The 26621-nt window shown below is 45.1% G+C and overlaps 1 protein-coding gene across 2 annotated transcripts; it reads right to left on the reverse strand.

Annotated features, from left to right (window-relative positions):
• Window positions 1-676: 676 nt before the first annotated feature.
• On the reverse strand, window positions 677-26621 carry BDKRB2 (bradykinin receptor B2). 2 transcript variants are annotated; one of them, XM_053375746.1, is made up of 3 exons: window positions 26485-26621; window positions 12088-12210; window positions 677-3373 (listed from the first exon to the last, which is right to left on the reverse strand). In XM_053375746.1, the coding sequence occupies exon 3, from the start codon at window positions 3351-3353 to the stop codon at window positions 2241-2243; it is 1113 nt and encodes a 370-aa protein (XP_053231721.1). In that variant the 5' UTR covers window positions 3354-3373; window positions 12088-12210; window positions 26485-26621; the 3' UTR covers window positions 677-2240. The 2 variants fall into 2 exon arrangements, with proteins under 2 accessions (XP_053231721.1, XP_053231711.1); XM_053375736.1 differs by lacking the exon at window positions 12088-12210 and having other exon boundaries at window positions 26485-26620.

The following is a 26621-nucleotide window of genomic DNA, read 5'->3' on the forward strand; positions in this document are numbered from 1 at the left end:
GTGCATGCAAGAGCACACATTACTCAGCAGAGTAAACGCACAACAGATCAGGCTTGAGCGCGTGGATACGATACTAAACTATGCATTTATTATACATAAATCAGGGCAAAGAAAACATGGCCTCTCTCCTTGTCGTTCCTCTCGGGGAGAGAGAAAACAAAAGCAATACAGAGCAGATCTTCCGCTCACGGGACTCCAGCACTCTGTGGTGGAATGTGAACAAACATGTGAAATGTAACAATCCCACATAACTGTAGCAACTCAAGTGGTGAGTGCCAATGGCCTAACCTCCAGCATTCCTCAGATGAAAATAGGGACATTTCTCACTCCCCAATGCCCAATTTTTGTCCCATCATGCTCAGGGGGAGACACCTAAGGTTTGCAATAAATCATGTAAAGAACACGCTAAGTGAGCAATGCCTCCCTCTCTCACATCCCAGTGAGGACTGAGCATGCTCAGTAGTGATGGTTGTCAGTTGTGAGCAGAAAGATGGAAATCTGAAGTGAGGTGAAATTTCCTAGAAGAGGGTGTGGCTGGTGGTTCCTGAACAAGAGCACACCTGGGAGGAAATGAGGAAAAACAGCAACACTCTGCTGTCCCTTTGCATTTCACTGCTGAACTAATCACCCTTTTCTCCAATCTGCTGCAGTAACAAAATAAATGATGGACTTCCAGTTTAAGTTGCACAAGAGTTTTATTTTGTAGAAGAACGTATTTTACAATACCACACAGCAAATGTCCTGATGATATATTTGTACATATGCACATTTTGGAGAACATTCTCGTTTATTTTGAAGTTCAGCTTGTGTCTAAAATCCTATGTGATTTTAAAATGCACTTGCCCTGTTTTGTTTTGTTTTGTTTTGTTTTGAAGAGCCAGAGTTGTGGCTGAGCTGAGCTGAGAGCAGGCTGCAGCCTGAGAAGCTGAGCCAGAGCCATGATTGATTTGTGTTTAATTCCTAGGCTTTGACTATGGGAGAAGCAAAACCTTTTGGGGAGTTAATGCTGTGAGCCCCTCCACCTTAGGCTCAGGTTATACTTGTGTGCAAATAAATCATATATCCTAAATACACCACAATGTTCGCCATCCCTCATTACAAGGAAACTCAACTTTGGCTAATCCCTCACCTGGAACCTGTGGGATTTCTCACAGAGACTGGGGTGGCATGTGACAATTGCCATCTACATAGCACTTCAGAAATGGCAAAGCATTTCCCATACATTCTCTCAGATCAACCCTGTAAGACAGGGCAGCTTATTATCCTCATATTTTAGATGGGGTGAATGGGGGACAGGACTATGATGAAGAGAATTGTGGCTTGCCTAATTCCACGTTGTCAGTGGGTGCAATTTTTTAATCAGTTGACTCTCTTATCCCCTACTCTATATCCTTTCCCCCATGTTACAAGGAACTTACGGAGGAGAAACTGGTCTTGATGCACTGGTGCATTTCTGTGAACTCAGCTTTTCATCTGCATAGAGGAGGCAATCTTTTGTGGTTGTTGAACTACAACACCCCTGACCATTGCCTATGCTAGCTGGGACTAAGGGGATTTTGAATCCAACAATATAATAAGTGCTACAGCCCCCCCCCCCACTCCTGCAGCAGTCAATGGCTGCCGTGTCCATGGCACAAATGTGCAAATGTCCCAGGACAAAAGCATGGGGTGTATCAGGACAGAATGTCCTAACTTTGCACCATGATACACTTCTGGGGCTTTTTGCTGTCTATAACTCTCCCAGCCAGGAGCAATGGGGTGCTGTTCTTTGAATGAGCCCTAGAATCTCATTTCAATAATAGCCATGCATATTTTTCCCTGCACAAATATCTCATCTGAATGAGGTCTCTGTGTTGCAGATCTGAATAGTGTAGGTACCAAGAGAAGCAGGATAGCACCAAGGACCAAGATTTGGATCAATGACACACTGAAATCCCTCCCTTGTGCAATTGCACAAGTTCAAATGATAGAAGAAGGCCCAAGACAGATCGCTCCTGGAAGTGCAAATGTATATGTATACAGAATTCAGTCCTAGAAATAAAAACAGCATTCATTCATTGGCTGGAGCAGGTGTCAATGCAAACTTTACATCTGATATCTGTTTTCTCCAAAGTTTCATCAGCAATGAATTAATCCACCTGGTTCAAAATGTGGGCACCATATCAAACCCTCTGTTTAAGCCTGCTACATTCAACATTTTATGTGTGTTTTTTCCTTATGGTAACAAGCAAGTGGCGCTATCACAAATTAACAGCAGACTTTTTCTGGTGGTTTTCGACTGAAAAGGATGTTCGGAGAGTTTCCACGGTTGTCACTATCTGGATGGATGGTGCTGCACTAGGTCTTCTCTGGAGCATTCCACAGTAGACCTCCTTGGATTTCCTTCGGAAGTGTTTGCCTACCAGGACAAACAAAATTGGGTTAAGGCAGCTGTTGCTGAAGCTGCAGTAGACGGCGATCTGGCTAGCCACGTCATTGGCTTGTTCAACCCCACAATCAAGAATAACCCCAGTGCGAACCAACGTATCCAAGAACGTGGTGATCTGGAAAGGAAGCCAGCAGACAATGAAGAGAAGAAGGACAAAGAGAACCAAGGTAGTGGCTTTTTTCTCTGTCTGGATAGCTCTGATCTTTTGAAACGTGCTGTTTTGTAAAGCATGGATGATTTGCGCTGTGCAGTAGGTTATGATGCAGAGAGGCATCAAAAAGCCCACTGTGTTCAGCAAAGTGTTTGTGATCACTGGCCATTGCACAACTGATGGATAATTCAGAACGCAGGCGGTGACATTGTTTTCTTCTTTCAACGATCTAAAGAGGAGAGCAGGAGAGCTCAAGAACAGCGCAGAGACCCAAATGGCGAGGCAGTTCCACTTTGCATAAGAAGGCCGGCGCAGGCGTCCCAGAGACATTGTTTTCACCAAGGCCAGGTAGCGATCAATGCTCACCATCACCAGGAAGTAAATGCTGGAGTACAAGTTCATAGAAACGATGGCATTGACGGCTTTGCAGAGGGGCAGCCCAAACACCCAATGGAAGTTACTGCTTATCGTGATTGCCCAGAAAGGCAAACCACAGAGGAGGAGGAGGTCAGCGGCTGCTAAGTTTGCCAAGTAAACTTCGGCCACCGTGCAGCGGCTCTTGTGGAAGCAAAAGACACTGAGGACAAAGATGTTCTCCACAATTCCCACGGTGGCAAGAAACCATAGGAACACTGGCTGGATTTCGAGCAGCCAGTTCCATTCCTGCGGCCAGCCGCAGGAGGAGTTGTTTGTCGTGTTGTGCCAAGCAGACTGGCTCACCCCAGAGTTCCAGGCAGTTGTGACACCATAAAGAGCTGTGTTGTTTTCGGCCATGACAGTGGTCCACGTGGGGGCTGGAAAACAAGGAGGTAAATTTAGACCAGTCTTTGGCGCAATATGCAGAAGCTCAATATGCAATTAAAAACCAAGGGCCAGATTTTTGAAGAAGAGGAGAAGAAGAGTTTAGATTTGATATCCCGCTTTATCACTACCCGAAGGAGTCTCAAAGCAGCTGACATTCTCCTTTCCCTTCCTCCCCCGCAACAAACACTCTGTGAGGTGAGTGGGGCTGAGAGACTTCAGAGAAGTGTGACTGGCCCAAGGTCACCCAGCAGCTGCATGTGGAGGAGCGGGGAATCGAACCCTGTTCACCAGATTACGAGTCTACCGCTCTTAACCACTACACCAAGCTGGCTTTTGGGGTGCATAATCAACTAGCAGAAGCCATTGCAAGGATTTCCACCAGTGCAACAGGAGTCCTCCACACACACACCCTGCTGCAGACACCTTGCATCACCCCCAATCTGCTGTGGAAGGCTAGGGGACCCCATCAGAACAGATTGAGGAAAGCGTTGTGTTACAGCCAGCCTGGGCAGCTCATTAAAAAGATGAAAAACTGCTGCTAAGATGAAAGATGCATTTTGTTGCGGGACTGCTAGCGCCGAGACATTTGAGATTGATCAGGGTTGGTAGGCTAGGTCCCCACACGGCGATGTGTTGTGCATAGGTGACACACTCCCAGCCAGCAGTCAATGTTGGAAAGGGACAGGCATCTATCAAAAAGAGAACACTGTGAACAAGCCTTGAGACAACCTTTTTAAATGTACAGCAATGGCCTTCCCTAAGCAGGTTGGCTGGGGCTGATGGAAGCAGTGGTTAACCGAGGGGTGGGAGAAACTGGCCCCTGCTGGCAGTGCAGGCCTGGGGGGGGGCAAGGCACAAAAATCACTTATGAGACTAATGGGGTGTATGATGTGTGGTGACACCCCACCACTGCCACAACGAGATCAAACACAGGAGAAGTGGCTTTCAATTTGAACTTAGCCTGATCTTTTACTCCCCTTCCTTCTCTCCCCTCCCCTTTTTATGAAGATTACCCTCTCTGGGATCCCACAGTTAATTCTCCCCTGGTCTCCTCGCTGGCCCAAATAGGACTAATTTAGCCAGCTAGCCCTGGTGATTATCTAATGTTTATTGGATGGATTTCCCCCCTAAATTGATTTTTGAATTCTGAATTTATTGTTAGTCATGTTTTATACTGTATTTTATGCTGTTTTCTGTTGCATCAGTTAAGTGTTTTAAATTTGTTGCTAGCCGCCCTGAGCCCGATTTTCTGAACTGAGAAGGGCGGGGTATAAATAAAAATTTATTATTATTATACTAATCAGCCTTCTTTATGTGAGAGCTGGACCATAAAGAAGGCTGATCACCGAAGAATTGATGCTTTTGAATTATGGTGCTGGGGGAGACTCTTGAGAGTCCCATGGACTGCAAGAAGATCAAACCTATCCATTCTTAAGGAAATCAGCCCTGAGTGCTCACTGGAAGGACAGATCCTGAAGCTGAGGCTCCAATACTTTGGCCACTTCATGAGAAGAGAAGACTCCCTGGAAAAGACCCTGATGTTGGGAAAGATTGAGGGCACAAGGAGAAGGGGACGACAGAGGACGAGATGGTTGGACAGTGTTCTCGAAGCTACCAGCATGAGTTTGACCAAACTGCGGGAGGCAGTGGAAGACAGAAGTGCCTGGCGTGCTCTGGTCCATGGGGTCACGAAGAGTCGGACACGACTAAACGACTAAACAACAATTATTATAATTTATTATGGTAAAGATGTGTGGTAAGGTGATTTTTTTCCAGGGGGAAGGCAGCAATACAGCTCCTTGTCAAGGGCACAGGGACCCTAGATATGTCTCTAGATGGGATTTGTAGAACAAAACATACAGAAGACACCATTTTCAGGAAGGCACGCTTGCACATAGCTGTGAATCAAAAGCTGCTGTGCTACAGCCATTTAGCTAACAATGCTGTCACTACTCCTTCCTTCTTTTGGGGAGTGAAACATCCCCCGGATGCTTGCTTTAGGTGGGAGAATGTTAAGTGGCCTTGAGGGCACTTCCTTTCCCAGAAGCTGGAAAGAGAGAGGCATTGCCAGGAAAAGTGAATAGCAGGCAGCCAAGTTTTGTGCCCAATTTTGGGTGCAATTCAGAGTTCTGGCCTTAAGCTTTAAAGCCCCAAACAACTGGGGTCCAGATTAGTAGTGGGCCAACTTCACTCATTTAATCCTGCCCATATGCTCTTCTTGAGTGTCCACCATCAGTTAGGTTGGAGCACAAAATGGGCAGGACCTTATTGATGGTGGCCCCAAAGCCACATAATTCCTTTCCAATGGACTTCTGGTTTGCGCCTTTGATTGTGGCATTTAGAAGTCTCTCCACTTCACAGCAGGGACGCGGGTGGCGCTGTGGGTAAAAGCCTCAGCACCTAGGGCTTGCCAATCGAAAGGTCGGCAGTTCGAATCCCCATGATGGGGTGAGCTCCCGTTGCTCGGTCCCAGCACCTGCCAACCTAGCAGTTCGAAAGCACCCCCAGGCGCAAGTAGATAAATAGGGACCGCTTACTGGCGGGAAGGTAAACGGCGTTTCCGTGTGCTGCGCTGGCTCGCCAGATGCAGCTTTGTCACGCTGGCCACGTGACCCGGAAGTGTCTCCGGACAGCGCTGGCCCCTGGCCTCTTAAGTGAGATGGGCGCACAACCCCAGAGTCTGTCAAGACTGGCCCGTACGGGCAGGGGTACCTTTACCTTTACCTTTACCACTTCACAGCTGCCCAGAGCTGACAATGTAAATAATTTCATACCTGCAAAGTGCCCCAGAAAAAAATGGGACATCCTGTTTTTTCACAAAGGATCACTGCAGCCATTTTGGGTGCCACGATTTTGGGTTGCACTCTCACTCCGAAAAAGTGCTCCTGGTCAAAATAGTAAAGCAAGTTTCTCTTTGCTACCATGCTGCAGTCACATGTGCCTTAAAAAGTGGTATCAAAGGGTGTTAACAGCACCTTGAACCGATTGTCGATATAAGTCTGTCTCTGCCATTAACCAGAAAGAAAAGAAAGTACAAGCGGACAGTTAAAATCAGGCAGGCAGAGAGAGAGGTTTTAGGGAATCACACAGGCTATAAAAGAAATCAGAGAGGACGGATGCAAAGCAGGCAGGGTTACTCTGCTGCTGTTCATTATTGCATGGAAGAGAGAATTACAATAATTGCAGCATTCCTTGCCCTTATTTGACAAGTTTCACCTGCTGAAATTCTGTCTTCTGCACAAATATTAAACGCACAGGATCCCAGGATCCCTTTGCATCTTGTCTCCTCCTAAAACAAACAGATTTACCCAAGCATGTAAATAGTCCCAGCAGCTCGCAACACCCCCCCACACACTTCTTTTTCTCCTAGTCAAATATTTCAATTTAATTCCTTTTGGTAACTGGAAAAACTTTGTGGATTTTTAAACAGTACATAAAACTAAGCAGCACATACTTTTTTTTTTTTAATGCTGCTTACTAAAACTAAATCCAAAGAAACACATTGCATGTGATCCCTATTGATTTGGGGGCAACTGACAGTGGACAAGGGACGCAGGTGGCGCTGTGGGTAAAACCTCAGCTTGCCGATCTCATGGTCGGCGGTTCGAATCCCCGCGGCAGGGTGAGCTCCTGTCTTTCGGTCCCAGCTCCTGCCCACCTAGCAGTTCGAAAGCACCTCCGGGTGCAAGTAGATAAATAGGTACCACTTTATAGCGGGAAGGTAAACAGCTTTTCCGTGTGCTGTGCTGGTGAAGGCTCGCCAGAGCAGCTTCGTCACGCTGGCCACGTGACCCGGAAGTGTCTCCGGACAGCGCTGGCTCACGGCCTCTTAAGCGAGATGGGCACACAACCCTGGAGTCGGACACGACTGGCCCGTATGGGCAGGGGTACCTTTACCTTTACCTTTAACAGTGGACAAATTTATCAGTAGCAAAACAAAGACAGCTGTCGTGTGCACGAGATGCTCTCCTCTCTCACCTATTTATGGCAACATAACAAGGACAAAGGAAATGGAAGGAGACTCCTTTGGCAGTTCCACGCAGCCCAACTGCATCAACCACGTAATGGCAGGATGCTTTCACACACTAAATATACCAAGAATTGGGCGTGGGATGCAGTCCAGCATTCTGGAAAAGGGCAGGTTTGCCTGGACGTTCCTGCACAGAGAACTGAAAACTCTTCACTGGAATGTTTTTGGTAGCTGAGGGATTTTCTCCCCTAATGCCTTTAGTTCTTCTGCAGACCTCGGGGTTCCCCTAAGATACCCGATAGCTTATTTGTGTGCAAAGTGTGTTGGGTTCAACAAATGTGTCCCGTCAGTGCAAAGATTTCAGCTTGCATAATGGTGGTCTCTCCAGAGGCGGAGCTAGCCGCTGTGCACCCAGGGGTGGGACCATGGGGAGGGGGGAGCATCCAAGGGGGACACCGTGGCAAGTGTCCTGGGGGCAAGACACCCATGGGGGCAGAGCCACCCATGGGTGGTGGAGCAAGCTGCCCATGGCGGGCTGCTTCCTGGGGGGGGGGGAGTGGGAGGGAGCTGCACCGCTTTCCCAGCAGCCTTCCTTCATAATAATAATAATAATAATAATAATAATAATAATAATAATAATAATTTATTTATACCCCGCCCATCTGGCTGGGTTTCCCAAGCCACTCTGGGCAGCTTCCAACAGAACACTAAAATACAATAGTCTATTAAACATTAAAAGCTTCCCTAAACAGGGCTGCCTTCAGATGTCTTCTAAAAGTCTGGTAATTGTTTTTCTCTTTGACATCTTGTGGGAGGGCTTTCCACAGGGCGGGTGCCACTACCGAGAAGGCCCTCTGCCTGGTTCCCTGTAACTTGGCTCCTCGCAGTGAGGGAACCACCAGAAGGCCCTCGGCACTGGACCTCAGTGTCCAGGCAGAAAGATGGGGGTGGAGACGCTCATTCCCTCTTCCTTTTGACAGCTCGGGGGAGGCTTCCCCCCGGAAGCAGCCCAGGAGCGGGGGGCAACGGTGCGCCGCCCCCCGTGACTCCCAAGCCTCCTCTGAGCTGTCAAAAAGAAGGGGGAAGGGGGGAAGGACGCTGGCAAAGTGGGGCAGCTCTGGCCCTTCCCCCAATGGCTCGGGGTAGGCTTGGGAGTCGTGGGTGGGCAGCACACCAAATGTCGCCTCCCTCAGTGATGGCACCCAGGGCAGACTGCCCCCACCCCTTCCTCTTCCCCTGGGTCTCTCCCTCCCCCATGCTCCCTCCCTCCCTAAATCTGTTCCAGAGAGTTGGGGCAACAGATTTAGGGGACATGTGGGGGGAGAAGAGGGGGGGACAACATCTTGTTGCACAAGCTGAAATCCTTGCGCCGATTGAACATTCATGTACATGGGATACAAACCAAGGTTTTGGGAATGTAAGGATTGTTGCCCCAAGAATGAGTTTTTAATTCATAAGTATAGGATCAACCACATGTCCTCCATTTTGTTACTAATATAGATGACAAATCACCTCTCAGTTTCTATTATCTGTTGTTTCAACATGAGGATGGCTGAAGTGAATTAAGGAGTAACCAGTTTCCACACCAGCAAACGGATATTGCTTTTCTCATTCGATACTTGTCTTCTCTCGTGTCATTATGCCTTTTCCCTGTATGTGTTTATATTAAAATTGACAAACACAACCCCAAAAGAAGCAGTTAGAATATAAAAAAGCAAAACAAAACAAGCTGACAGGGAAGGACTCCCAGTCTAACCCCTGTATGTTTACTCAACTCCAGATGAGTTGTGAGGTTAGTTTTGTTCAGGGCAACCAAAAAAAGCTGCCGACAATGTTAAGTGGAGTGTTCCTGCCATTACATCATTTAAGTGTAGTGAGTCTATAAAAAGCCTGTCCTTTCAACCATTTGGCAGGGGCAGTTACTGGCTGTTTGTAGTAACATGTTTTGCGTGCCCAGGCGCCGAGGGCCCGCCGCCCTGACAAGACCACACAAGACAACGTTCTACGGTTCCAATTGTTGTTGTTGTTTAGTCATGTCCGACTCTTCGTGACCCCATGGACCAGAGCACGCCAGGCACTCCTGTCTTCCCGTGCCTCCCGCAGTTTGGTCAAACTCATGATGGTAGCTTCAAGAACACTGTCCAACCATCTCGTCCTCTGTCGTCCCCTTCTCCTTGTGCCCTCCATCTTTCCCAACATCAGGGTCTTTTCCAGGGAGTCTTCTCTTCTCATGAGGTGGCCAAAGTATTGGAGCCTCAGCTTCACGATCTGTCCTTCCAGTGAGCAAAACACACTGATCTCCCAGGTTCAAATTAGGCCACCATTTTATTGATTACAGATGAAAGGGGTTTATCCCCAAGCATTGGGTATATCCCAAATCAACCAACCCGCTTGCTGGATGTTTCCAATGGGGTTGATTCTGAGGTCCTACGACATACATACAACAAATAGGAGTGACCTCATCAGGATCGCTGGGACCCTGTGGCCCTAGCACCTGCCTGGGCAGAAGCACCTTCTTGGACAGAAGCACCTTCTCCTGGGTCCCTTTAACAGGATACCCCGTTCCCTTGGAGGGGCAGGCAGAGGCCTACAACCTCCCCTCTGATCATGACTAAGGCTACACCCAATGCCTAATCTGCCCAAGTTGTGACAATTACTATGAGGAGGGCAAAACCCACAGACAGGCTCAATTAGTCTGAAGGATAAATTCCTCATCGGCCCAGAATACAGTGACAGGCAAAACCATAGCAAGGTGGTGCAGTTGAACATGGCAGGAACCCAAAGGGTGCTCATCAATGGTTCCTCTTCATCCTGGAGAAGAGTGACTAGTGGGGTGCCACAGGGTTCTGTCTTGGGCCCGGTCTTATTCAACATCTTTATCAATGACTTGGATGATGGACTCAAGGGCATCCTGATCAAATTTGCAGATGACACCAAACTGGGAGGGGTGGCTAACACCCCAGAGGACCTTGACAGATTAGAGAACTGGGCCAAAACAAACAAGATGAATTTTAACAGGGAGAAATGTAAAGTATTGCACTTGGGCAAAAAAAATAAAAAAATGAGAGGCACAAATACAAGATGGGTGACACCTGGCTTGAGAGAAGTACATGTGAAAAGGATCTAGGAGTCTTGGTTGACCACAAACTTGACATGAGCCAACAGTGTGACGCGGCAGCTAATAAGCCAATGCAATTCTGGGCTGCATCAATAGGAGTATAGCATCTAGATCAAGGGAAGTAATAGTGCCACTGTATTCTGCTCTGGTCAGACCTCACCTGGAGTACTGTGTCCAGTTCTGGGCACCACAGTTCAAGAAGGACACTGACAAACTGGAACGTGTCCAGAGGAGGGCAACCAAAATGGTCAAAGGCCTGGAAACGATGCCTTATGAGGAACGGCTAAGGGAGCTGGGCATCTTTAGCCTGGAGAAGAGGAGGTTAAGGGGTGATATGATAGCCATGTTCAAATATATAAAAGAATGTCACATAGAGGAGGGAGAAAGGTTGTTTTCTGCTGCTCCAGAGAAGCGGACACGGAGCAATGGATCCAAACTACAAGAAAGAAGATTCCACCTAAACATTAGGAAGAACTTCCTGACAGTAAGAGCTGTTCGACAGTGGAATTTGCTGCCAAGGAGTGTGGTGGAGTCTCCTTCTTTGGAGGTCTTTAAGCAGAGGCTTGACAACCATATGTCAGGAGTGCTCTGATGGTGTTTCCTGCTTGGCAGGGGGTTGGACTCGATGGCCCTTGTGGTCTCTTCCAACTCTATGATTCTATGATTCTATTCTATGATTCTAGGAGTGCAGCTTAAATGGCCAACAGCTCCTCCTTTCTTGTGCTCGGCCTCCTTCTCCTACCACTGCCACCACCAGTGGATGCTTCTCCCATCTTTCCCTTATGTGACAGCAGCAGGAGGAGGAACCGTTGACTATTGAAGCCACGCCCATCTCCACAATCGGCCTCCTCTTTTTCCTACTGCTGCTGCCACTGGCTGGAGGCTGCTTCCTTGCTCTTTCTCCTCCACGGCAAAAGGAGGAGGCGCTGGCCACTGAAGCCCCTCCATGCTCAGCTTTCTCTGACCCCTGATTGTTCTGTACATTAGGAGGTGGGGAATGAGCTGGGCTCCTGGGAGTTGGCACCTATGGATGCCTATAGGAGGGGGTTAGACAGATTCATGGAGGATAAGGAGATGGCTGCTTGCCAAGATAGCTGTGGTACCTCGGGTTACAGACGCTTCAGGTTACAGACTCGGCTAACCCAGAAATAGTATCTCAGGTTAAGGACTTTGCTTCAGGATGAGAACAGAAATCGTGTGGCGGCAGCAGGAGGCCCCATTAGCTAAAGTGGTACCTCAGGTTAAGAACAGGTTCAGGTTAAGAACGGACCTCCAGAAGGAATTAAGTTCTTAACCAGAGGTATCACTGTATCTCCATCTGGGAATGACAAATTCTGCTTGTGGGTTTCTCGGAGGCTTTTGGCTGGCCACTTTGAAAGCAGGATGTCGGACTAGGTGGGCTTTTGGCCTAATCTCGCAAGGCTCTTATGATATTCTTATAAATATTTAGCAAAGAATCCCAATAAAACTAGAGGGTTGCATGAAAAGAATGTCTCTGACCCTGTGTGATGCACTTATCCAGTAGCCCTCTTTGCTCTTTCTCATCTCATCTCATCATGACGATTCCTTGTGAAAATAAATACTATTGTGGGTTTAATGAGAAGCAGAAACTTCACCTGCTTAGAAAGAAGACACCTGGCAAGTGTGGGAGGATGTCAGAGCAGTTGTTTTCTCTTGCTTTCTCAAGGATGCACCGGCTATTTCTTCATGATGAATATATGCACAAAAATGGCTAGCTCCTAAACAAGGGTGAGAGTTAATGCCAAAGTACAGCCTGTGATTTATTTGTATACATGAATCACTTAGACCAGAGGTAGCTAACACATGACCCTTAAGATCTTGCTGAATTCCCAACTCCCACCTGCCCCATTGTACAAATCCAGTTTTGCTTTGCTAACTTTAGGCTAGGAATGGGACTGAGTCTTAAACCCATGGAATCAAACTGACAGATAAAGTCTTGTTCAGATGTCTGCTTAACCGACCCGGCATTGTGGGATGGTGTGACACTTAAAATGATCCTCACGCAGCCTGCCCCCAAATCGGCCAATTGTGGGAGGGCTACTTGACTGGCTCTGCCCCTGGGGGTGGACCAGACTGAGCTGTAGGTCTCACTCTGGTCCACTCTTGAGTATTTAAATCAGGCCAGTTTCCACCTCCTCACGCAGCTCCTCATCCCGTCATCCCTGGCCATTCGCCATGCTTGCTGGGGCTGATGGGAGTTGTAGTTCAGCAATATCTGGAGGGCCAAAGGTCCCCAAACATGTCATAAGATTTAATCCTAGTAGTTCCTTAAAGGCTGCATGCATGCCTTTCATCGTGCCTTCACAGACCTTGCTAGCACAGATCCAGTCTGTATGTAATTAACAGGCTTCGCCTCACTGTTCTGTTTGTTTTTTGTTTCCTGGAGCCATGCCTAGCCATATGGGAGTCCCATTTATCATCACAACAGTTCTGAAAGCTGTTGTGGGGGAGGCAAAGGTCAGTGCACAATTGCGTGCTGATGGCAGCTCAGCCCATCAATACGCTGCACTTCCTGGCATCAGCTAACTGTGGAGGGGATTTCTTTCTGTCCACCTACAATTTTTTTTGGCCCGGATCCCTGGAAAGGAAGCAAGATTTAAAAACTGATCAAAGCGTTCAGGCCAAACTGGACATTATGGGATATATCTGATAGTAGTTACACTGATATATTTTTTTAAAGGAGTAACAGCAAAAGGTCACCCCAATTCCGAAATAAGACCATAATACAGGAGAAAATGGATCTAATCCCTTTCCCCTCTTGCCATTTCCCCTAAGAAGATACCACCTAAGCTGCTATAAAGCCAAGAAGAAATCTGCTACTTGCACCCACAACAGCCTCCTTTCCAGGGCAAATAGAAGGCTAGAGGGAGGAGGAGGTTAAATTTATTAGAGGAGTGCAAGAGCTTTGGATGAAGCGGGAGTAATGAGGTGATGTTGGCACATTTGCTATGATGCTTTGCCACAGCAAGGTGGGGGAGGGTGGTATCACAAGCTGGGAATATTACAACTTAAAAGGAGATTTGTGCTGACCCATCTCTCCCAGTTCTGTCTGCTCTGGCTGGCAGAAGCTCTCCAGGGAACTGAGCAGAGTCCTTTCCCAGCTCAGCTACCCAGGCTGCTTTTCAGCATCTCCAGACATGCTCTGGATTCCTTGCATAGCTTTGCCTCTGCACTGTGGCTTCCTGTTAAATGCTACCTGTTGTTTATTTTCTGACGAGTGTTATTATGGTGTGGAGTCAGATCCCCCTCACCTTCTCAAAAAAAATAGCAATGCAATTTTGTTCATTCTAATCAGGCCAGTATAGGAATGGAATGGATTTTGTTGACTTTCTTTCAGTGCATTCTTCTGGGAGCAATCTCATGATTTGGTGCTTCAAATTTTCAGCTCCATTGCCTGTGCTTTTCTCTCAGCCACCGGCACAGACGTGAAGCCACAGGGCTTTTCGAATGATAGATATCAGCATGTTTTCACTCGTTGATGGTCATTCTTTGGGGGCTAAGTAATGTGGATGTAACTATAAAGACCACAGTGTGAGATGTATCACTCTTCTTCCTCCTGCCTCACTTATAAACGGTTAACAAGGATTTGGAAGCACTGTGACGATCAGATTACCCAATACCTGTCTGAGAACAGGTCAAATCTTCTCATGCCAATTCCATTAAATTTAGCAACGTATTCCTAGGAGCTGTGTATTTGCCCATAGTAGTTCAGGCTGGTCCAGGGGTTTAATCCACAGCAGGTATCCCTAAGGTAAGATGGCGCCACAGAAAGCATCAAGTAAGTAACTCAGATAAAGTTTGGCAGTAAAAACCTGGCCTTATCTATTATTACTTGATTAGGATGCCTCTTTATTGACCCACAACAAACATGTCTGACACACAGAGACCTTGGGATAACAAAAATGTTACTATGCTACTGGATTGAACCCAGTGCTAGATTTACGTATAAGCTAAACAAGCTATAGCTTAGGACCCCACTCTCTTGGGGGGGGGCAAAAAAAATTAAAGGAAAAAAAACGCTGGATGTACATTTCCAAAATATAAGTTAAAAAACAAATAAAACCTACATACAGCAACAGTGTTTTGTAGGCTCCTATGGTGTAAGTAATGGGCCCTGCCTGCTAGCCTGCTCCCTAAAATATTATTTCACTATTAATATACTTCTTCTTAATTGTATTTCACTATTAATATACTTCTTAATTATATATCAGTTCAACAATTACATTGATAAAATACATATTTTGTTATGTGCAAATGGCTTTAGATACCTATTAGGTCCATAAATTACCATATAGCATATATTCAAACAGAAAAAACAGCAACAAATTGTTGTTGACAAAGGACAGCTGGACATATAGGGGCCCCATTACCTTCTTAGCTTAGGGCCTCATCAAACCTAAATCCGGCCCTGATTGAACCTTAAGAGCATTATTTAGACAAAATAAGGAAGGCAGAGCAGAGATACTGTGGGGAAAACATCTGGGACTCACTGAACGGGGGGAAAACAGAATTGGATCATATGTCCTAGGTGGATAAGAACTGATGCAGCAGTTGAAAGCTGTGGCAGGCCTTGACTGCAGAAGAATAAAATCATGAAGGAATTAAAGAATTAAAGAAAGTTGAAATGGGCGTGAGAAAGAATGAGCAAGTGAAGGTTGGAATTTGAAGATTGTGTTTGCAAGATAACTGTGAGAAAAGGACGAAACAACATGTGTGCAGTCGCGATTGCTTTAAGGGTTAAGGGCAAGGGAAGACAGTAAAGATAAGAAAGTAGAAGCTAGCTAGTTATGACAAGATAAGGGAGTTATTAACAGAGTGGTTACAGTTTCACCAATTAAATGATATTTTTAAGATGGATAACAAGAACGGCTTTAGTTAAAGAGTGGTTAGAAAATAACATTAAATTGTTGTCGAAAATGTACAGTTTGCTCTTTGAGTGGCATACGAAAGATGAACAGGTTAAATCTGTAATGATACACTGGGCAAAGGATTTGGGACATAATATCCAGATGGCAGACTGGGAAAGGTTATGGAAAACAGATTTGAAATTTGTGGCATGTTGTATGCTGAAAGAAAATTATATGAAAATGATGTACCGGTGGTATTTGACTCCTAGTATGTTAGCAAGAATGTATAGAACTAGTACAAATACATGCTGGAAATGTAAAAAAAAAGAAGATACTTTTTATCATATGTGATTGTCGTGTAAGGTAATGAAAGCTTTCTGGGAAATGATATATAATGAAATGAAAAAATGTTTAAAATAACTTTTGTTAAAAAAGAAGAAGCTTTTCTATTAGGAATTATAGGTACTGACATTCCAAAGGAAAAGAGAAGATTATTTATGTATGGGACAACAGCCCACGGATGTTACTAGCCCAGAGATGAAAAGAAGAAAGAGTCCCTACCAGAGAGGAATGGCAAACTAAGCTGATGGACTATGCTGAAATGACAAAGCTGACTGGAAAGCTCAGGAACCAAGAGGACAAAAACTTTTTTAAAGAATGGGAAAAATTCATAATATACTTAGGACACCATTGCATGCAGATGGAAACATTAGCAGGATTTTAATCTCATTTGTAATGTAACAAATGTTATGGATGATATGGATGTTAGAATTCCTGCCCCATGATTGCAGTCATGGGATTTTTGTCTATCACATGACGGCGTATATTTTGACTCCACAAAGTGGGAAGTGACGAAGACAGGATGTTTGTGTTACTGTGTTCCGTGAAGTGGGACTATTGTCCTTTGTTCTTTTTCTCTTTGCTGTCTGATGCTAGAGAGAGCGGGAGCAATGTTGCAGTGCTCCGTGTGTATTTATATGTAAATAAAGTAGATTAGCCAAAATGCTGAGTTGCTGAGGTCTGTCACGCAAGCTGTGAAGACTCTGCGGATCCCTAAGTGTGCCAATGTCTGTTGGCATCGGTCACTGTGATGTTCGGGCTGAAGATAGTTTTTGAAGCTCCTGAACGATTGACCAGGAGGGAGAGAACATGCCAGTCGGGCATGTGTCTCTGCCAGGGTCCTACTCGAGTGTAGGACAAGCTCCTGACAATGGATTGATATAAAATATAGATTAAGGAATAATATGCAGTTTCAAATGTTGGCAATAGCACCCATGAAGGGGATGGGGGAAGTCTCGAGATTCAGAGAATCTCCATATATGGATATGTATACGGATTGTTATAAAATTATATTTGTAAAACCAAATAAAAATGTTTAAAAAAGAAAGAAAGCAGAAGGAAGTATAACTATATATGGACAAGGCTTTCCTATGCTTGTAAATGTATAAATGCCTGTGCTTTTTCATATTTGGTGAGTTCAACAGTGGTTGAAGATGAGTTGTAGTTAAGGTTTAACCACATTGTCCATGTCTGGACAACACAACAAGCTGCAGTTGATCTAAAAGAGAAACAAAAGCATCCAAACTTGGCCTCATGTCGATGTCAGGGGAGAGGGTAGGGGAAAGCATATGAGCTTGGGGCAAGACTAGGCTCATTCTCATGATGTTGAATCATGGTTTAGATCAGGCATAGGCAAACTCGGCCCTCCAGATGTTTTGGGACTACAACTCCCATGATCCCTAGCTAAGAGTACCAGTGGTCAGGGATGATGGGAATTGTAGTCCCAAAACATCTGGAGGACTGAGTTTGCCTTTGCTTGGTTTAGATAATCTTAAGGGTTGACGAGATTCATAGTCCTCCCAAGCTGCCCTTTCTTAGCACAATGCTTTCCAGGTGTTGTGCGACAACACCTGCCATCATCCCTGGCCATGCTTGCTGAGGCTCCGCAGTCCTGATGTAGACAATATTGGACTACATGTACCACTGGATTTATTCAGTATAAAGGCAATCCTACCATCAGGTTATTGAAGGCCTGTAGGTCAGAATGCAACACCATTCACTATTTTACAGCAAGGATTTCAGAAACCTCTAAGAAAAATAAAGGAGCCTATGCTTCAAACTAGGTTGTTTATGTTTCTGGGTCTTTTCTGGGGTTGTTTTTTTAAAAGAATAAAACAGTCTTGATCCTAATGGAAAGCAACGTCAGCTTCATCTGATGAAAATAATTCCTGATCTCTTTTTAACAAGCAGAATAGTTTTTGCCTGCGTCAGGAAAGAAGCAGTAAACTGCAGAGATGCCACTGGCATCGTCTGATGAAGCTGCCATGCAACTAGCTCAAAAGATAAATTGAATACTGTAGGCAGTGGGTTTCTTGTACAATACAATTATGTGGCCATCCAAATGACCACATAACGTACCTTTCTGACAGCGTGCCAGAAAAATATCTGTCTGCGCCGGAGATCTTTATCAAAGAGGGCAATTTCCCCTGTGACTTGTAGGACTTGTCTGCCTGCCATTTTGCTTCCCTTCACGTCATCCAATTTAATATATTTCTAATGTCTGGAGGAGCGGGGAGTGTCCAAAGGCAGAGGCAGTTCACTCACCCTTTGCAGATACCAAGGATAAGGAAATAAGGAGAGCCCTGTTGGATTAGACTAAAGGCCTGCCTAGCATCCTCTTTCCTGCAGTGGCCAACTAGATGCTTCTGGGAAGCCCACAAAGATGATGGGAAGACAACAGCCCTCTCCTGCTGTTGTTCCCCAGCAGGCTGCCTCTGATACTTCAGGAAGTACATAGTCATCCTTATAACCTTGCCCTCCGTATATTTGTTTCATCGCCTAGTGAAGCCATATACCATATTTTTCCATCTACAAGACACCCCCATGTATAAGACGCCCCCTATTTTGGGGGACTCAGATTTAAGAAAATGGGGGGAGATGGCACAGAGTATAAGATGCCCCCTAATTTTTGACATTGTTTTTTAGGAAAAAAACCTAGTCTTATGCAGGGGAAAATACGGTAACTTAGTGGCTTCACTTGATAGGGCTGGATTTGACCCCTGCCCTAATACAAATGAGAATAAATGGATGAATGAGTTTGTGTGTGTGTATATCTTCCTATATACATAAAAATGTAAGGCTGTCATCATGCATGCCCCATTGGAGGCTTTGTAGTGCCACATCACAATCCTGGGTTTGCATGAATAAATCAGGCTGGCAAGCTGAAAAGTGAACTTAGTTGGGTGGGAAGGGAAAGTTCTAGGGATTTAATGTGGGGGTGGGGAGTGGCAGGAGAGTTGGAAAATGGAATGAGCTCCAAGTTTCATAGATAGATAGATATGTGTCCTGATTGCATGTAACACAAAGAGAGGCCACTGCCATTCTCCTTAAGTCTCAATTTTTCTCAAATGTCAGGGCCTACTATAGCTACCCTGCAGATTTTTTTAATCAACAGGAGGGGCAGATAATTATCAAGACTATAGCAGTTGAGGAGTGAGATTTACCTCTTTCCTCTTGAAGAAAACCCCTTCTCTGATTGCATTGGGAGTAAATACAAAGCATCAATCCTGTAAAGCACTTTGTACCATAAAATATGCTTTAGAAACAGTCCATGATAAAAAGACACGTTCTGAAGGTTTTAAAAACATGCTTTTTCAAGAGTGAGCTGAGTAAAAAAAGAATGGAAAAAAGCAACTTGAGGCTTTGTTTTTTAATACTTAGAACCAGTGCTATTTTTCTAGAAAAAGAGGTGCCGGAACTCACCATGAACACCTCCCTCATTCTCCTAGAATGGCAATGGTGCCCACCTGAGAGGTGCCAGAACTGAGTGAAGCAACTTCTGGATGGTGCTTCACATATTAGGCTTCTCATCACAAGCTAAACTGTTAATCACCAGCTTCATAGGGGGAATGAGCTATGCCAAGGTTAAAGGGAACTCATCATTTTCTCTTTTGCAGGATATGACCTACGCCACTTTATTGCCTGAAATTGGCAGGGAGTGTGCCCCTTCTCAGTGCAGTTTTGTGAGCATTTTCCCCAGTGCGGCAGGCTGCCCCTCCCCAAATAAGTGCTACTTGATAAGTCATCACATGAAATTAAAAGCCAGAGATAGGACACTCTCCTTCAGGAGGTGGAGAATGGAGTGGTCAGGTAGACAAAGCAGAATTTTCCGGTTACAACTTGCATTCTTCTGCCAGAGAGATTCAGCTTGTGGCAAAAAGTAGAACAAACATCTGCCTCTTGTTTCCTGCCTAAAGTCACACACGCCAGCCTGTTAGAGTCTCTAAGAGAAAGAATGTTGTCTGTCCTTTGACATCTTCCACTGGCTAGCATTAACCAGAGGGTCTCTATTGTATTCAGCTCCCATTAGTAATTTCAAGGAGAAAGTTACATTCATTGGTTTGCACAGGTGTGAAGCCTGGTTATGGCTCAGAGGCTTCAGCCCTGGAAGCACCTTAACTCCAAAACAAACTTTCTGAGCAAAACTCCCAATGTTCTCTGCTAAAGAGCCAAGACAACAGTTTGGGTTCTGTAACTCAGATAACATTACATTGCCTCCCATCAGCAGTCCACTCCCCCCAAAGACCCTAAAGTTGGAATCTAGGGAAAGTATTTGGACACATCTGCCAAGGGGTGGTGTTGACCATTTTTTGTATTGTTCCTGTGTCTTTAATAGCTCCTTGATGTGCACATACAGTGGTACCTCAGGTTACGTACTTAATTCGTTCTGGAGGTCTGTACTTAACCTGAAACTGTTCTTAACCTGAAGCACCACTTTAGCTAATGGGGCCTCCTGCTGCCGCCACGCGATTTCTGTTCTCATCCTGAAGCAAAGTTCTTAACCCGAGGTACTATTGCTGGGTTAGCGGAGTCTGTAACCTGAAGCGTATGTAACCCAAGCTACCTCTGTATTGCCAAGTGAGAATGTTTATGTCCATGCATTTAAAAGCTTCCTGTGCTGATTTCTGCATGTCAAGCTGCTGTTAAGGGCACAAGAGCGAAGTAAAGCAGATTTTCTTTTTTCACTGGTGAATGCTACCTAGGACGGGTGAAAGACTGGCTCACTTGTAAGCATAATTGATTATATTTGCATTCACTTCCAGAATGCAAACATTTGATTGAAAGTGCTATAAGTCACCATGACATCATTTGTCTGGCATGGAGGAGAAAGGAATGGAGATGTCTCATCAACAAGTTTCTTTGCAGAGGCTTCTTGGATGCTGTAGAGACTTGACTGCTTCCAAACTGGCCATTTGGGGGAGCGGCGGTGGGGCCAGCGGCTGGGGGGGGGGAGAACCATGCTAGATTCACATACTTTTCATGAGGCAATTGCAAGGTCACAAGGTGGTTAGATTGGTCTCAACTAGGGCCAGGGCCTTTTCAGTACTGGCCCCGACTTGGTGGAACGCTCTATCACAAGAGACTAGGGCCCTGTGGGACTTGACATCTTTCCGCAGGGCCTGCAAGACAGAGTTGTTCCACCTGGCCTTTGGTTTGGACTCAGTCTGACCCTTATTTTTCCCTCCCCTTATGGTCTTGATTAATGGGCTACTATTAAAATGAGGCTGCATTTTAAATTGCATTTTAACCTGTATTTTAAATTGGGTTTTTTCTTCTTTTTCTTTGACCCCGATCATGTTTTTTACTGTGATTTTATTGGTGTTAGCCACCCTGAGCCCGGCTCTGGCCGGGGGCGGGGGCGGAGTAATAATAATAATAATAATAATAATAATAATAATAATAATTACAAAACATTCTGCTCCCATGTTTTCCCTGCTCAACTTCTGGGTTCCCCCTGACCTCCAGGTTCAGAAAATCCAAATTTTTATTATTATTTTACAGAGTGAAACAACTGGTAGAAGTTCTCATTATTGTAAGATCACTCACCCCAATATCATTAATCTCAGCAAGGAGCTAAGTCAGCTCAGCAGCACTCAGCCTGCTCATTGATCAGCCAACTGAAGTGAATGAGCTACTTTTGCTGGAGACAATGTCCTTGAGTTTGTGTAATCCCTACCACCTGTCTCAATACAGTGGTACCTCAGGTTACAGACGCTTCAGGTTACAGACTCTGCTAACCCAGAAATAGTACCTCAGATTAAGAATTTTGCTTCAGGATGAGAACAGAAATCGTGCTGTGGCGGCGCGGCGGCAGCGGGAGGCCCCATTATCTAAAGTGGTGCTTCAGGTTAAGAACAGTTTCAGGTTAAGAACGGACCTCCAGAAGGAATTAAGTTCTTAACCCAAGGTACCACTTTATCTTGCATTGTTGGGATGTTAAAGTGGACTTGTTGGCACTAATTTCACTGAATGCTCTTAGGCCTGCTGGCGCTTCCACACTTGAGAACATAGGAAGTGCTCTTCCTTATCATTACATCTTCACATCTGGAATTAGGAGAAGAGGCTTCCAGGGCACAACCCGAGGTTTCCAAACAGCACTTTTTGCCTCCTGTGTTTATGAAACATGTTTTTGCTGATTGCGTCAAGTGTTCCTGCTGCAGGCGTTTAAGATCGGAGGGGAAAGGAAATTATATTTAACGGGCAGTAACCCAGTTGCCCATTCTGTGGTCTGAGGCTTGTGATGACTTTGGAAAGTGCTTTAATTTTAACTGTGCTTTATGCCATGAGTAGGCAAACTAAAGCCCAGGGGACGGATCTGGCCCAATCGCCTTCTAAATCCAGTCCACGGACAGTCTGGGAATCAGCGTGTTTTTACATGAGGGTTATTTGTGGGGCCTGCCTGGTGTTTTTACATGAGTAGAATGTGTGCTTTTATTTAAAATGCATCTCTGGGTTATTTGTGGGGCATAGGAATTCATTCATTTTATTTCCCCCCCCAAAATATAGTCCGGCCCCCCACAAGGTCTGAAGGACAGTGGACCCTGCTGAAAAAGGCTGCTGATCCCTGCTTTATGCAGTAGTTTAATTGCATTGTAGTACTTGTAAATTCTCATTGTGAACTGCTCTGGGATACATTTGTATGGGTAGTATACAAATGGGACTGAAATAAGAAGAACACAGCCCAAGTGAGCCCAGCTACAGGAAGTGGAAGCGAGGCCTAATGGTAGGTACCTCAGCAGTCTTTGGGAACTAACAAAATCAGAACACATCCACCATTAGGACTGGGCAAATCTGTCAATTTCAGTTGCTCTCAGTTTCTCATTTTTCCACCATTCAGTGCTCCACATTTTTACATCCGTTTGTGATATATATTACATACTGATGCAGAAATGAGGAGAACTGAACACACACAATTTATTCAATTTATATACCACCCTTTATCCTCTCTCTTTCTCTCTTCATTGACATTTCAATGAAAGTTTCTCACAAGATATAAATTTTAAAATTAAATTTTGCCCTATATACATTTTTGCAAAGAAATTTCCCCTAATAGAATGTAGTTTTGTATATTAATATTTTCCTACTATTTTTATGCACATTTTATTTCCCTACTATTTTTATGCACATTTTATTTTAGTATATGCATTTTTATATACACTACTTGGACGTGGAAATTTCGAAAGACGGCTGTGTTTCAATTTATTTATTGGTTTGGAAAGTGCAAATTAAGTAGCTTTGCTTTTAAGTGTGAAGTGAAACAATTTCCCCCCTACCCCTGTCCACAGTTTCCATGTGGTTTAAAAATTACCTTTGTGTTTAAAACATACCTGTTGGAAATTTGAATAAAAGTGGGTTTTTGCAGCTTAAAAAAAAAAAACCTTTGGGAAGAGATAACTAAATATAAGGACCATATCCCAGTGGCATGGGCCATATCTCACATGTTTTGCAGACACAGAGCAGTATCCAGCTAACTCATTCAACCAATGGAAGAGTTTCCACTTCTACAATGGAACTTCCCCCACTCGTCTCCCTGCCTTCTGCTGTAGAAAGTTGGAGGAACTCGCAGAACAAATGTTGCTCTGTTGTGCAAGTTGAAATGCTTGCATTGATGGAATGACTTAGATGGATACCACCTAATCTTCTAACTTCACTGCCCTGGCATCTTCAACTAGGACAATGAAAGTCCCTTCTGAAGCCCTGGAGAACAACAGCCAATCAATGCAGACAGTGTTGAGTTAGGTGTACCAATGTTCTGGCCTGGTATAAGGCTGCCTCTTATATTCCAGTGAGAGTTGAGGTCAATTGAAACTGTCCTTCTCATCAACTGTCTGATTCCAGAATCTCCCAGTTGGGACCAGTAGAATGGACCACCTTGGAAGGTGGTGAACCCTCCACCACTGGAGGTTTTTAAGCAAAGGTTGGATTTTAAACAGGGAATTCTTTAGCTGTGATTGTTGCTTTTCAGGGTGTTGGACTAACTCTGCTGTTCTATGATCCTTTTCGTAATCAAGCTTGAGCACATCTCCCATACTCCCTATAGCAGACAAAGCTGCCAGGAAAACAAACCCTATCTATTTCTTCCTGCAGATTCCCTCAGGAAAGAGAAGCTTTTACGTAGGAGTTTTTCCCTTACATAAAAGGTTATTTGCAGCTTAATAGGTTCTTTGCAGCTGAACATGCATTAGAGATTTAATGGGGCATTTATGCCCACCCCCACTGGGCTAGCCAAAGACATTTCAGTACCTGAGGCGCACCTCCAAAATTATGCCTCCCCACCAAAGAACATGGGAGGCAGGGAAGATCTACATCAGGAACAGAGAAGAGATTGACATCAGGATCTGCTGCCCACGGTGAACCCTGTTGCCTGAGGTAGTTGCTTCATCTTGTCTCATGGGCTCTGTGTCCCCCTCTTTACATTTCTTTATATCAGTGTGGGATTTTTGTTTGTTTGATTTTGTTTTTCCTTCTAGCAATTAAAAATTGGAGTAGAGAACCTGTGGCCCTTTGTTGGACTACAATGCCTACCATCCTGACCATTGACCATGCTGGTGGGAGCTGGAGTTCAACAACACCTGGAGGGCCACTTGTTCTCCATCTTTTAAGTAAATGTTACTTTTCATGGGATGCGGGTGGCGCTGTGGGTTAAACCACAGAGCCTAGGACTTGCCGATCAGAAGGTCGGCAGTTCGAATCCCCGCGACGGGGTGAACTCCCATTGCTCAGTTCCTGCTCCTGCCAACCTAGTAGTTCGAAAGCACGTCAAAGTGCAAGTAGATACCGTAAATAGGTACCGCTCCGGCGGGAAGGTAAATGGCGTTTCCGTGCGCTGCTCTGGTTCGCCAGAAGCGGCTTAGTCATGCTGGCCACATGACCTGGAAGCTGTACGCTGGCTCCCTCGGCCAATAAAGCGAGATGAGCGCCGCAACCCCAGAGTCGGTCACGACTGGACCTAATGGTCAGGGGTCCCTTTACCTTTACTTTGCACATACATTTCATGGCCTTTACAGATTAGCACTTCTGCAGGTGAGCAGCTACCTGCAAGCCACACTGAGAATTTTATGACCTCATATTGATGGTTACCAATTCAAAGTGACTTGTATGATCAACATAGGTAGCATCTCCTTCCCTAGAACTATCTTCTTCTAGTCTGGTACTATCATCACCGCAGGGAAACTCTGCTTGGAGATAGTTTTCTGTATTCAGAAACAGGAGTCCCAACACAAGTGCAATTCAGGGAAGGGGAATTATGAGTTAAGGAATGGGACTTGGGGAGAGCTCACAGGACACCTAATGCCCTGAGACCAGGTGGGACCAGTTTCTGCAGATTGCATTGGGGAGCAAGCACCACTGTAATTTGTCACACAGCTGCCCTGTATGAAACACGTATGCTGCAGGCAAATACTCACTTGGAAAATGGTAACAATGAAGTGATGGTCTGGAGTTCCAGTGCTATTGCTACTGCCCCTGCCGTTAATACTACTACAACTGCAAACTCCATAAAATTTATTAGCCCACCTGCCCAGACACATCTACTACTAGTAGTAGTACTGCTGCTACTACTACTACAAACTTGCAAATATATTCATGAAAGTTAGTTGCTCACCTGCTCAGACACATGTACTAGTGCTATTGCCAACTTGCAAATATATTAATAAAACATATTAGTCCACCAGCCCAGAGACATTTATGTATGCATATACGGAGAAATAAAGTTCTCTAACTAGTTGTCACTTTGTTTCATAACATGTTCTTTTGCATTTTCATTGAGAGCTAAGTTCCAGTGAGGTCAATGAGATTTACTCCCAAGTACGCACGCTAGGGTATTTCTGCTCCCGTCTATTCCCTATGTCACATTTCCTACAACAAGGCAATTGCACTAGGAACCAGATAACTGTTGTTTCCTTTCATAACCATAACTGTCTTCTGCAGCCTTTCCAAAACTAGAATCCATCTTTCCAGCCTGCAACTTGGGAGCCACTTCAATTGTTTTTACACTTTTATCTCTCTGTTTTCCTCCTCTTGTCTCTTTCATTTGAAAAAAGAAAAACCCAAAGCACAACAAAAGGAAACGGTTCTGGCAATGCTGCAGGCACAACCCATATGGGTCCTGATCCAGCAGTTAAAGATCATCATTCTACGTGCATCATCCCAAACATGAAGGGTCCACAACTCATTGAAACTGGCTGCCATCACCAGCTAGCAGAGCAATCCTGTGCCTGCTTACTCAGAAGTAAGTCCCCGTGTGTTCAGCGGGCCTCACTGCCTTTTACAATCGCGTTTAGAACTGTAACTTTAGTGACCCATGCCTCGGACATTTATGTAACCCACTGGCAAGTCCTGCCTTGGCACCCTAACTTTAATACTATCAAAATCAGCTGTGTGTGCCCATTCATTGTGCCAGAGGCAAAGGGACTGTGTGTGCGTCTGTGTGCATGTTGACTCCCAACAAGTAATTGCATTCATCGATAAAAGCTGTCACTGCAGTGCAGTAAGTAGAAATAACAAGCCCTTTGGGAACAAAGGGACACACTGAGGAAAGGCTGTAGCTCAGTGGTGCAGCATCTGCTTTGCATGCGCAAGGTCTCCGGTTTGATCCCTGCCATCTCCAGGTAGAGATGTAGAGTGCTCCCTGTCTGAAAACATCATGGACCCATGGTCTAACCTGGGATGGGTTTTTGTAGCGGAATTTTTGTAACGCAGAAAAAGTAAAGTTCATTAGTAACTGCAACCGGGAGCTAAGAAAACTTTTGGGGAAATTCCACCATTAACAGAGTTATGAAGTCAGAGAGAAGCAGAAGTACATACCTTTCTAGCAAAGACTTGGGTAGCTCTGGGAGCGCTGGGGCTGGCTGTGGAGTGCCTTTGTGAATGTTTCTGAGGAGTTTTCTTGTGGTTTCCGAAGAGTACTGAAGCAGCTCCTCCCTCTGTCGTTGAGACTGTTA

This window comes from Podarcis raffonei, chromosome 1 (assembly GCF_027172205.1).
Source record: "Podarcis raffonei isolate rPodRaf1 chromosome 1, rPodRaf1.pri, whole genome shotgun sequence".
In the NCBI taxonomy this organism is placed as follows: Eukaryota; Metazoa; Chordata; class Lepidosauria; order Squamata; family Lacertidae; genus Podarcis; species Podarcis raffonei.

Coding starts and splice junctions, on each gene's coding strand:
- BDKRB2 (XM_053375746.1), bottom strand. CDS start 3,353: ATGGCCGAAAACAACACAGCTCTTTATGGTGTCACAACTGCCTGGAAC.